General features: G+C 36.2%; 1 protein-coding gene across 6 annotated transcripts in view; it reads left to right on the forward strand.

The window, feature by feature from the left end:
• Positions 1-12,366, forward strand: part of PARP8 (poly(ADP-ribose) polymerase family member 8) — a 177,408-nt gene that overhangs the window by 76,005 nt on the left and 89,037 nt on the right. For 4 of the 6 annotated variants that reach the window (XM_024246841.3, XM_054555263.2, XM_054555264.2 and 1 more), the window contains 1 exon segment: positions 11,064-11,101. The exons of 1 other annotated variant lie outside the window; for it this stretch is intronic. In XM_024246841.3, the coding sequence (XP_024102609.2) occupies positions 11,064-11,101 (38 nt within the window). 6 annotated transcript variants of the gene reach the window in all.

Below are 12,366 nucleotides of genomic sequence, written 5' to 3' on the forward strand. Positions count from 1 at the left end.
AAGCCATCCTGGACTGCGTGTGGGCCACAGCTTGGACGAGCTTGGCTTAAACAGTAAAAAGGATAGTTATTTGTTCATGTAATAAAAAATTTATTATTGATAATGAGACGTAGGCTTAGTTTACATCAGGGCTCTGCCTCTGTCTCTGACATTTTCTAAGCTCCACATTTTTCTGTATCAAGCACATTCCTAGACCGGCTTGCTTGTGGGTGTGAGAAGGCTAACCAGCAGAGACCAGAGCTGTCTGCTTCCTCATTCACATCTAGGAGGAGCAAGAGACTTCCCACAGGTATTGAATCAAAGTCCCAAGCTCTACTCTGAATGGAGCACCCTGAACCAACAACCATTGGGTAACTCCTCTTTCCTTCCATTGCAGGGCGATCTGTTATCCTGATGGCTTATCCAGTCATTCAGTCTTCCTCTCCACCTGGGAGAAGGGATTCTCCTCATGAAAACCTTAGGGCGTCCATATGAAGAGGGAGAGGAAAGAGTGGAATGGATATTGAGGAGGCCTTTGGATGTCCATTTATTCTGTATGGACATATTCTGTATGGATGGGGGTGGGGAGGGAGTTGAGAAATCATTTTTGTTGATCATCTCCTCTCGCTACATAAGCTGCATTCTTCCATATTTCATCTTCCTTGTAATCCTCTTCACAACACTAGGGGAGTAGATATTATCAATCCAAATAAGCAGAAAGGAGTTAGCCAATTTAATTTTCTGAGGTTTATATTGTAAAGGCAAAATTTAATTCAAGCCTATCATATACTAAAGTCTGTGCTCTTTCTCCTGGTTGTAAAATAATTCTTATTTACACAATAATTTTGTAAGGAAGGTTATTCAGACTTGGAAGATCAATGGGTATATATATATACATATATATATATATATATTTTTTTTTTTTTTTTTTTTGAGACAGAGTCTTGCTCTGTCACCCAGGCTGGAGTAAGGTGGCATGATCTCAGATCTCGGCTCACTGCAACCTCCATCTCCCAGGTTCAAGCAGTTCTCTGCCTCAGCCTCCCAAGTAGCTGGGATTACAGGCACCCACCACCACGCCTGGCTAATTTTTTTGTATTTTTAGTAGAGGCGGGGTTTCACCATCTTGGCCAGGCTGGTCTTGAACTCCTGACCTTGTGATCCACCCTCCTTGGCCTCCCAAAGTGCTGGGATTACAGGCATGAGCTACTGTGCCCGGCCTGGGTTTATATATTTTTAGTAAGCATTCATTCTACATATATTAATAATGTTCCCACTATGTGCTAGGTAGATGGTAGGTGCTGGAAATACAACAGGAAGAAAACGGGTGCCTTCTACTCTATGGATTTAGCAGGGGAAGCAAATATTAATAAGTAATACAATCAGCCATATTTACAAACTGTGTAACTGCTCCGCAGTAAGATCTGATCAAGTCTAGGAAAGGTCATCAAAGTTTTTTCTTAGGAGATGACATCTGAATTGAGAACTGAAGGATGAGACTGAGTTAACCAGGTCAAAAGGAGGAGGAGGGGAGAGAGAATTCCAGGCAGAGGGAACACAGCATGCTCAAGAACTGAAAGGAGTCTTTTTTGTTGGAGCATAGAGAGAACACAGAACAGTGAGGCAAGACAAAGATGAGATGCATAGATAGGGAAGGTCTTGTGGGGGCTTTAGGTGCTATTAAAATTGTGTTTGAGCATGGCATGGCAGCTCATGTCTGTAATCCCAGCATTTTAGGAGGTGCTTGAGGCCAAGAGTTTGGGACCAGCCTGGGCAACATCCTGAGACCTCATCTCTACACTAAATTTTTTAAAACTTAGTGAGGCATGGTGACTTGGGTCTGTAGTTCTAGCTACTTGGGAGGCTGAGGTGGGAGGATTACTTGTTCCCAGGAAGTTGAGGCTGCAGTGAACCGTGATTGCGCCACTGCTCTCCAGCTTGGGTGATAGAGTAAGACCTTTTCTCAAAAAAAAAAAAAAAAAAAAAAAAAAAGATTATATATTTGATATTCCACAAGAAATTAACTTGAAAAGAACTTATTTTATTTGCCTTAAATATTTAAGATGCTGAGGGTTGTATCATACTATCAAAGTTGTCTCTAAATATTTATAGTGTTTGTTCCCTTTCCTTGACAAAGTCTTAATTCAGCTATAGAGTTATTCAGTCATATTTAGTTTTTCCATCTTGGTATGCAGTGCAGATCATTTATAGCCTCTTTAAACTTTTTATGACCACTTAAAACTTGAACTTAGATATAAAACAGTGAAGGTAAAAACATCTACATGTTAGTGAATATTTATCAAAAGAATGCTGAATTAGTTATAGTTACAAAGTGTTCAGTAAAGAAAAGCTCAGATATTAAACTTTCAGGATGCAATATGGAAATAATATTTACATAATTAATTTAATCGAGGTGTTAGTGTTTGATGACTTGACATGCTCTATCTACTATTCATATTTTATTGGAATTGTATTTTTGTCCTTTTATTTGTAGTCATGAGTAAAGAAAAAGAGAGAAGCACAGCTTTATTTAAATATGTTGTTGTCTTTTGCATGGAACTAAGGTAGTGTAAAAAACCATTTTTCTCACTTGCTTTTTAAAATATCATTATAAAGCTTGCATCAGTGTTACTAATCAATGTCAGACTTAGTTCTCTCAGGTTCCTCCCTGTTGAGAAAATAGCTTACTTAGAAGTCCAAACATTTAACTTATAGTGTAATATTTAAGCATAGAAGTTGCTGACTTGGCCACTTCCCTAAAAATCAAACAAACAAAAACATTACTTTTGATCCTGTTACTTCACTTGCTGAAAGTATAACTTAAAAAATTACCAAAATAAGTTTTGAAAATAGGAAAATATATTATTGAGAAACTAACTTAATGTTTGTTGGGCAAGAGTCTTCATCCTTTTACCTTAGTAAAGGGTAATACGTAATTTATTTCATAGGTGAGAAAGATTGTTTTCTTTTCTTTTTTTTTTTTTTTGAGGTGGAGTTTCATTCTTGTTGCCCAGGCTGGGTGCAATGGTGTGATCTCAGCTCACTGCAACCTCCACCTCCCGGGTTCAAATGATTCTCCTGCCTCAGCCTTCTAGTAGCTGGCATTACAGGTGCACACAAACATGCCTGGCTAATTTTTTCTGTTTTTAGTAGAGACAGGGTTTTGCCATATTGGCCAGGCTGGTCTCGAACTCTTGAACTCAGGTGTGATCCGCCCGCCTTGGCCTCCCAAGGTGCCGGGATTACAGGCGTAAGCCACCACCCCTGGCCGCGTTTTATTTTCTAGAATGAGAACTTAGTGTTCTTGTCTTCATGTTGAGTGGTTCCGAAGAAGGGAGGGGGCAGATATTGTGTGCAGTAGTTAATATAATCCTATTTTTGGCAGTTTGGCTTAAAAACAAATACATTTGTTTATTTTAAATAATTCTACCATTAATATCTTTGTGGCTAGTTTTTTTCCCCACTCACATAGTTACATATGTTTGATAGATTTCAAATTGTGAAATTGTTAGATTAAATTAATAGAACAAAGCCCCAAATGGAGTGTGGGTTTATGAGTTCTGTGCAGCAAGTAGATGAATTAATCTTAGATTACAAGGACAGATAGTTCCTTCTTCCTGGGTACAAGGAGAGGAGTATGAGCTTGTAGGTGGTTGGTGGGAGACAGAATAGAGGGAATGCCTTGAGGAAGTAACCATATGATAATCTCTCTTAATGTGGAAAGAAAGCATTTTGATGAGAGTGAAAGGGTAGATTGTTATACAGTGTTGGAAAGCTGTGAAAATTTGCAAAAACAACTAAGAAGAAAAAGTAAGGGGGTTTATGAAGAATGGGTTTCTCAGGTTACTGAGCAGAGTTGTTAATAGATGATACTGGGAACCACATGTCTGTAGGGCACCAGGCCCCTTAGTTTCATTGTCCTTTCCAGCAGCATTCAGAGCCCAGGTCCAGGAGCTGAGCATGGCAAATATGACCTAATCTGCAGTTTGGAGCTGGTAGGTCAGGTAGTCTGCAGGGGCAAGGTAGGGGCTGCACATTGAAGGAGTTGAAGATGCTGTGGAGAGAGCAGTTAGGTATCTAAAATCATGGGAAGATGAAAATGAAGCTCAGAGGGACTGGTAAAGACACAAAGAGTGAATGCATTGTTTAAGGGTGTTAGAAGTAGGAGGAAAGGAGTGAGAGCTGGAAAATTATAAAATTGTGGTTAGAAAGTGGGACATGGGGGTTTGAGATTTTAGAAGGGGAGCCATTCACTCCAAATCAAGCTTCAAGGTATAGCCATTTGGAGATTTGGTGAGCTAGAGGTAAGGGAAACGAGGCCATGGGACTATGTGCAGCTTAACGTTGTCCAAATGGATGGGAGTGATGTCAAGATTTTTGGTAAAGAGGAAAAGAAGGTCCTAGAGTTCCCCAACCCTGGATAAATGACAAAAATATTGTAGCTCATAGTGGTGAAGAATGAGGATGCTGTAGCTGATTGACCTGCACAATTTGAAAATGTTTTTGGAGGGTGAAATGATGATGAACATGAAAGTGAATGTTTTGGGAACTGAATGGCATTAAAGTAGCAAAGGTGAGCTTCTAGCATGCCCTAAATTACCTTCTAGCTTGAGACACTAGAGTTGGGTCTGGAGGTGGGTAGTGGGACAGCATCTCTTTCACTCTGCAGCACTTGAAGAGTAAGGAAGACAGAATTAGTAAGTGCTGGAGTGAATTTTCTTCTAGAAAGCTCCATTATGTCTGGGGGTGAGATGTGGTCTCAGGTTTCAACTGCTGACTTGCAAGTGAACAAAGACTGAGACCTAACCAGGCACGATGGCTCACATCTGTAATCCCAGAGCTCTGGGAGGCTTGAGGCCATTGCATTCCAGCGTAGGCAACAAAGTGAAACCTTGTCTCCAAAACATAAATAAATAAATAAAATTAAAAATTAATTGATTAAATAAAATTGAGACCTGTACTCCTAAGCATCTTAGCTAGGGTAGAGGATTGTTTGTCATGTGCGATTTTTTGTTTCTGCCTTTTGCTTTTTCTTATTTAAATTCTTAAAGCGTGATCTAACTGGGAGGGATAAAAGATACGAGGATGTAGTTTATTGGAGAAATTGTTTTAAATGTTAGCGGGCAAGTAAAAAGGTAATGTGCAATAAAATACTGGTTTTTACTTGTTCTGTCAAAACCTCTGGGTGTTGTTGAAAAAGCATGAACTGAGGATCCAGGAGTTTTAAGTTACAGATGGCAGTTATGGGCCCTGCTTGTAAAATCAGATAATGAATTGGTGCATCAAAAAACTCTTTTAAGTCTAAAATTCTTTCATGTTCAAGCCTAAGTTTCAATCTTTATTACATACGAACTACCATCTTCCACTACTTTTGAAAGACTCTTCTTAGATCCATGAACTTGGGAGTTCAGACCAAACTCTATCTGTTCTTAGCTCATTGCAGACATTTCAGAAGGAAAAGGATGGTAATGGAGTGATTGGGAAGTGTAGATACAAGAATGACCTTATTAAATGGTTTCAATTATAGGACTAAACAAATATATGAACAGAATACAGGATTAGGTAGATATGGAACAACTGACAGCTGCTCTGGGAACTCCTTTAGAAGGTTGTTGGCTATTGGGAGATGTCTTTGGTTGGGCCAGATGCTTTCAAAGGAAAAAGAGGTGAAAGTAACTATTTTGTTAGAAAATTATTGAGGTGCAGTAAAATAATTTTTAGATTCTGGTTTCAAAGTTGTGACTTTAAGAACCATGCATCACGCTGTTCATATAATATATACCAAACACATATTTGACTGACATGAGTTTCTCTGGCAAAGCACCTCAATGTAATTAATTGTAAGTCAGCATATCCCAAAATTCTGAAGGCTTTTTTTTTTCTCTGAATAGGAATTCAGAGCTTGCTCCAGGGATGTGAGGACAAAAGATGAATATGACTTTTAAAAGGAATTCAGAACTTGCTCTAGATTTTGCTTTCTTCTTATGTCCACCTTCTTTCACTTTCACTTACGTTTCTTGACAATATTTTCTGCCTGCTACATGGTATTTATTATGTACAGCACATACTAACAGTACTCTGCAATCTACTTAAGCTTTGCTCTTTCCACGTTTTTTTGGTACTACCCATTAGATCCTTGAGCCAATCATCCATGTCTGTTTGTACTAGATTGTTTCCCTTAGAACTCTGTAAGTCACAAAGTGAAACTGATTAGAATTTTACAGTCCTGGTGATTTTCCTTCTGGTATACCACTGAGAAAATGCTGTCACACAAGGGGCTGGTGAATCATTTTGCAGGATTTCTGTTTGCTATTTTCTATTTGAAAAATTAGGTATGTTCACGAACATGGGAATGTCTCCTAATATCATGAGGACAATATGACCATAAAATAAAATAATCAGTGTTGGTTTGGGTCTCAGATAAATGTAATATATTGTACTTTTTAGCAAATTGAGTTCCCCAGAGAACATTCATTCATGTAAATTTCAGTCCTATAAATTTTAATTGCTTGTACTGGAAGCTGACTAAAATTACTCAGCACCTGCTGTTATGTGTCTGGCATTGTCCTGGGGTCCTTGCACCTGTTAAGCCATTAAATCATCACAGCAGGCTCTTAAAGTAGGTATGGATTCTTCCATTTTACTAAATAGAGATTGAGTCTGTGAGTGTTTAACTAACTTTTCTTATGCCTCCCAGCTAGTAAGCCTCAAAGCTGCATTGGACTCCTATTTGTCTGTCTTGAACTACAACAGGCCCTCTAACTGGAGGTAGACAAAGGAATGAATTAAGGCCTCATTTTGGATTCAGACATTGATTTAGATGAAAAATGAAGCCAATTGCCATTGGTTGAGATGGTTAGCTGTTGGGAATTAATTCAGCTTAGTACTGAGTATAATCTCTGGCATTGCCAAGCTTCTGTCACATAGCACTGCCAGATCAGAAGAGTGCCTTGATCATCAGTTTTATTTCTCCATAGTACCATTCGACAGTATAAAGGAATGGATCACAGGAAAATGATTTCATATGGGGTCATAGTGTACATTTCCCCCAGCTTGTTTGGGGCACCATTGTCATGGATATTTTATCTTCTAATGTTTGGCATGTTGATTCAGGGCCGTGATTTCCAAAGCTGCTCTATTGGCTGGAGTCCAACATCTGCCATTTGTTCCTGCATTCTTATTCCCAATACATACCTTTTCACTGATATTTGCTCATATTTTACTACTATGATAGCTTCTTAATCTGGTCTCTCTTTTCTTCAATCTATCTTAAATATTTGCTATCAGAGTACATTGTTCAAAATACTAATCTGCCTGGAAATACTGTTATGCTTCATACTCTGATTCCATTTATGTGTTCTTGAAATGATAAAAAATTTAGAGCTAGGGAACTGGTTAGTGGCTGTTGGGCTTAAGGATGCTTAGGTGAAGGGAGATGGATATGTCTCTAAAAAAGGTAGCACAAGGGAAATTTTTGTGTGATCAAATAGTTCTGTATTTTGTTTGCTGTAATGGGCATGTGATGCACATGTGAAAAAATAACATAGAACTATACTCAAACTTTGCACTAATGTCAATTTCCAGGATTTGATATTCTACTGTAGGTACATAACGTGTAAGCAATGGAGGAAACTGGGTAATATACGTGACACTTTTGTACAGTCTTTTCAACTTTATGTGAGTCTATATTATATAAAAAGTAAAAAAAGAAATACTACTTTGCTTTAAAATGTTCAAGTTCCTTTGTCTGTCATATTTATGTATCATATTCTCTGGTTCCCTCTAAATTAACCATCCAAAGGTGTTGCCTCTGATATATATATTTTTTTCTGTTTAAATCTTATTTGGCATTAACACAATGTTTGGCTCATACCAGGTTACCAAAAAGTGTTCCTTGAATTAATACTGGGATTAATGGTTTTAATCCCAGTGCTTTAGACGGCTGAGGCAGGAAGATCACTTGAGGCCAGATGTTTGAGACCAGCCTGGGCAATATAGCGAGACCCCTGTCTCTATCAAAAATAAAATAAATTAACTGTGTGTGGTGGTGCAAATCTGTAGTCCAGTCTACCCGGGAGGCTGCAGGGGGCAGTTGCTTGACCCCAGGAGTTTGAGGTTACAGTAAGCTATGATTATGCCATTGTACTCCAGCCTGGGCAACAGAGCAAGACCTCACCTCTAAAAAAAATTTTTTAAAAATTGAAAAAATTTGCTTTATGAAATAAAAATGTGTCAAACTTGGTCTGATTACTAATTGTACTTCTTTTCTACTCATCTACTTATTCAATTGTGGTTGTTTTTTTTTTTTGTTTTGTTTTTTGTCTCTGCCTAATCTCTTTCCAAGGACTGAGCAGCATGCCAGGGATTTGACTGGTGGAGTTGGGAACTCTTTTCTAGGACTTAAGACTCAAATGTCATAAGGGCAAGATGAGCCAGGGAACCCAGGGTATAAGCTATGCTGACTCATGTTCATCCATTCATTCAAATTTATTGAGATTTGTGTTATAGCTCAGTATATGATCTATCTTGATATTCTGCAGTTATAGTGTTCTATGAAAATCAGTTTCAAATATTCTGTGTCTTTAATTTTTTTTTCTTTTTGGTCTGGTTCTGTTAATTACTCAAATTATGATTGTTGAGTTGTTCATTTTTCCTCTATTTCTGTCAGGTTTTGCTTCATATATTATGAAGCTTTGTTATTAGGTACATACACATTTATGATTGGTATGCCTTCTTCCTGACGAACTGACACGTTTATCATTACAAATGATCTCTTTATATCTTTAGTCCTCAGTCTTCTGATACTTATTGTTTGCATGGTGTATCTTTTCCATTCTTCACTTTAAATCTGTATGTGTCTCTATATTTAATATGGATCTCTTAAAGATAGCATAGACCTTGCTTTTTTATCCATTCTGGTAATCTTTTCCTTTTATTCAGTGTGTCTTATTCCATTAACATTCAATGCAGTTATTGATATGATTAGATTCAGGCTCTATTTACTTTTTTGTTTTCTATTTGTTCCTTCTGTTTTTTGTTCCTCCTTTCCTGCTTTCTTTTGGATTAAATGATCCAAAATGATTTTTGGAATCATTGTATAATTTATCTATTAGCTTTTTAAGCAGTTTGGGTGTGTGTGCATGTACATGCTATAGGGATATTTCCTTAACTTTTCTGATAGTTATTATTTAGGGTTAATATATCATTTTACATCATATGAAAGGATTTTGCAACTTCATTTTACATAATATGCAAGGACCTTGCAACTGTTTAAGACCATCCTACCCCTCCCTGTTACAATGCTGTAATCATATGTATGTGAAGTGCTATAATTTTACTTTTTAACAGTCAAATGTATTTTTAAAACATTAAAAAAATAGTGTTTTATATTTACAGTTTTTGGTGCTTTTCATTCTTTTGACTTTCCATCTGGTATTATTCATCCAGAAGAGCTTTGTTTAGGACTTCTTATACTGCAGGTCTGCTGGGGACCAATTTTCACAATTTTCTTTTATCTGAAAGTTGTTTTATTTTTCCTGTTTTTGGTGGATACGTATATATAATATATGGGCTGAATAGAGAATTCTGGCTGGACAGTTGTCTCCTCCCCTCCCCAAAAGTCAACATTGGTTCTTATCACTGTTTCCTTGTGTGTAATGTGTCGTTTTATTTTTCTCTGAGTTCTTTTAGAATGTTTCCTTACATTTGGTTTTCAGCAGTTTGACTGCATGTACCTGGGTGTAATTTGCTTTGTGCTTTCCTGTTTCAGATTTTCTGAGCTTCTTTATTCAACACATCTTTGTCTTTCACTCAAATTGGGAAATTTTCAGCTCTTCTTGATATTTTCTGCATTATTCTTTCTTTCTTCAGCCTTCTAAAACTCTAATATACAAATGTTTGCTCTTTTGCTAGTGCCCCATAAGTCCCTGATAGTCTGTTTTTGTTTGTTTCTGTCTTCTTCAGATTGGTTTTTCCTTTACATCCTTAGGTATACTTATGATAACTGTTTTAACATTATGGTGGGCTAATCCCAACACTTGGATCTTCTTTTCTCTTGAAAATAGGTTACATTTTTCTGTTTGTACATATATTAAGTGATTTCTGATTATATTGGATTCACCTTGTGAATGATACTTTGTGTAGATTCTGTCTTCTATATGTTCCTTTAAAGAGAATTAGGTTTTTTTGTCTTAACAGGCAGATAATTGGCTGAACGCAAACTAAAATTTGACTTTTCTGTGGCAGGTGGCAGCTTCACTGATGCAGTCAGATAGCTAATGTTAAACATGTGCTGTGTGTCATGCACCAAAGTAAATGATGACACTGCAAATATAAATAGACGTAGATCTTAACCTCATGGGGCTTGCTATCTAGTTGACAGGGATAGAAAAATGAACAAATAAATATGTTCAATTTTCATATGTCATATGAGATAAGTGCATAGAGGCAGCGGGGTTACTGAGAAGGGAGTTGTGCAATTGTTAAAATCTAATTTAAGAATTATTTTGAAACAACTCAATCCTTATGAAAATAGACTAAAGTTTGTTTATATGTAAATGTGTGTGCGTGCATGATGAACGATTGATAATATTACTTATACTTCCATTATATTTTGTTAATTCTTCTAGAAAAAAACCAACATTATCAAAAGTACTTCATATTTTGGGGAAACTATTAAAAATGTTTAAATTCTTGGGTGCTGTACTAAATAAGAGAAATACTTTTTTGGTAAGAAAAGATGATTTGAGGAAATCTGAGCAAAGAAAACAAATGATCATATAGTAGGAAAAATAGACCTTGCTGAAATAAAAGACCTATCTATACTAAAAGAAATATCCCTTTTGGGAGAAAGATATTTCAAAACTGTTAGACTAAGACCCATTTAGACTAATGGAAAGTATATTTTAAAAACCTGTAAGTTTCTTATGGTGGATATAAAAGTGTTTTTCTAATCTGTTTTGGAAGTTTCCTGTTTATGCTTACATCTATATAACTGAATGGGTAACATGGGTTTGATTTGTCTTTTATAAAAGCCTGTTTACCTTAGCAGTAACTTGAGCCTTTTTTTTTTGTTGTTTTAACAGTGTATCCTACTCAGTACATGTATCTGAAGATTACCCAGGTATGCTTTTCTCGTTTTATTACAGATATTCATATCAAGGTTCCTTTGAATATTTTTTTCTTCTGGAGATGTAAAACACATATAAATATATCGAGGGGTGAAACATTGGTAGAGGAAGCCTTAAAGCTGTAGAAGAATTCTGCTTACTGCCTGCGAAGCACATGTCTTACTCTGAGACACAGTGCAGAATCAAAATAATTTCCCAATGAAAAGTTCTTTAAAGAGCCCTATGATAGTTCCAGTCTGTACATTTACATCATTGCAATTAAAATAAAGAGATCAATGGTCTAATTGTTAGTTTTGAACATCATTTGGCCTTTCATAATGTAAAAATAATAGGTAACATTTATTTGTTTCAGTCAGTTTTCTAAGTGTGCGTGTGTATCTATTTTTTCTTTTTAGTATTAAAAAATAGCAATTAGTTCATAGTTTGGTATGGAGATAATGTAAAACTTACTTGTTTAGCATTTAAGTATTTTCTGCAGCAGTTTGCATTAAGCATTTAACCATTTTATAAGATCGTTACATTTGAAAATACTTTCTTAAATCACAAACTTCCTTACAATTATTTTGCTATGCTCTCCATATGTTTTAAGCATAGTATTCTATAAAACTATTATATGGTTATACAATGAAGTTATTCATTAAGGCTATGCCTATTTTTAATAGTAATACAAAAAGTGTTCTAGAGAAATTTTACTGGAAGAACCAATACAAGAAGTATTTATAAGAAAAATACTTTTTGTAGATGGTTATGCAATCAGCCCTGTCTGATAGTGTAGCATGTTTTTGATGCTATGTTTGCCAAGTATGTTATGAAATAAAAGCCCCACTATTTATTGTAAATATAAAAATTAATGTGCTTTTCATATGAGGCAGATCATAGAGATGTCAGCCATGAGAGGTACAGAACTTTAAGTCAAGGTAATAGAAATAATAGTACAAATTAAAGCCCAAGTTGAAGACACTAAGTGAATTAATCTGTAGCACAGGATGTATGGTAGATGCCTTTAGTAAACCAAGTGGGCCAAGTGTTTAGCTCCCTCTTGTGGCCGAGAGGTATTACTTGGGCTTTTTCTCACTTTACGGGAGCCCCACCTGGAAATGCCAATATACAAACATTGAAATTCTAAAAAAAAGTGTTGATTATCATTTGTGCTCTTTTTACTGAATTCTCTAACTGGAGCAAGTTTGCAATGAATTTTCAATATAACTTCATTTCCAAAAGGAAGGAGTGTAAGTATATATATTTGATCTGTTTGGTC

Source organism: Pongo abelii, chromosome 4 (assembly GCF_028885655.2).
Source record: "Pongo abelii isolate AG06213 chromosome 4, NHGRI_mPonAbe1-v2.0_pri, whole genome shotgun sequence".
NCBI classification, from domain to species: Eukaryota; Metazoa; Chordata; class Mammalia; order Primates; family Hominidae; genus Pongo; species Pongo abelii.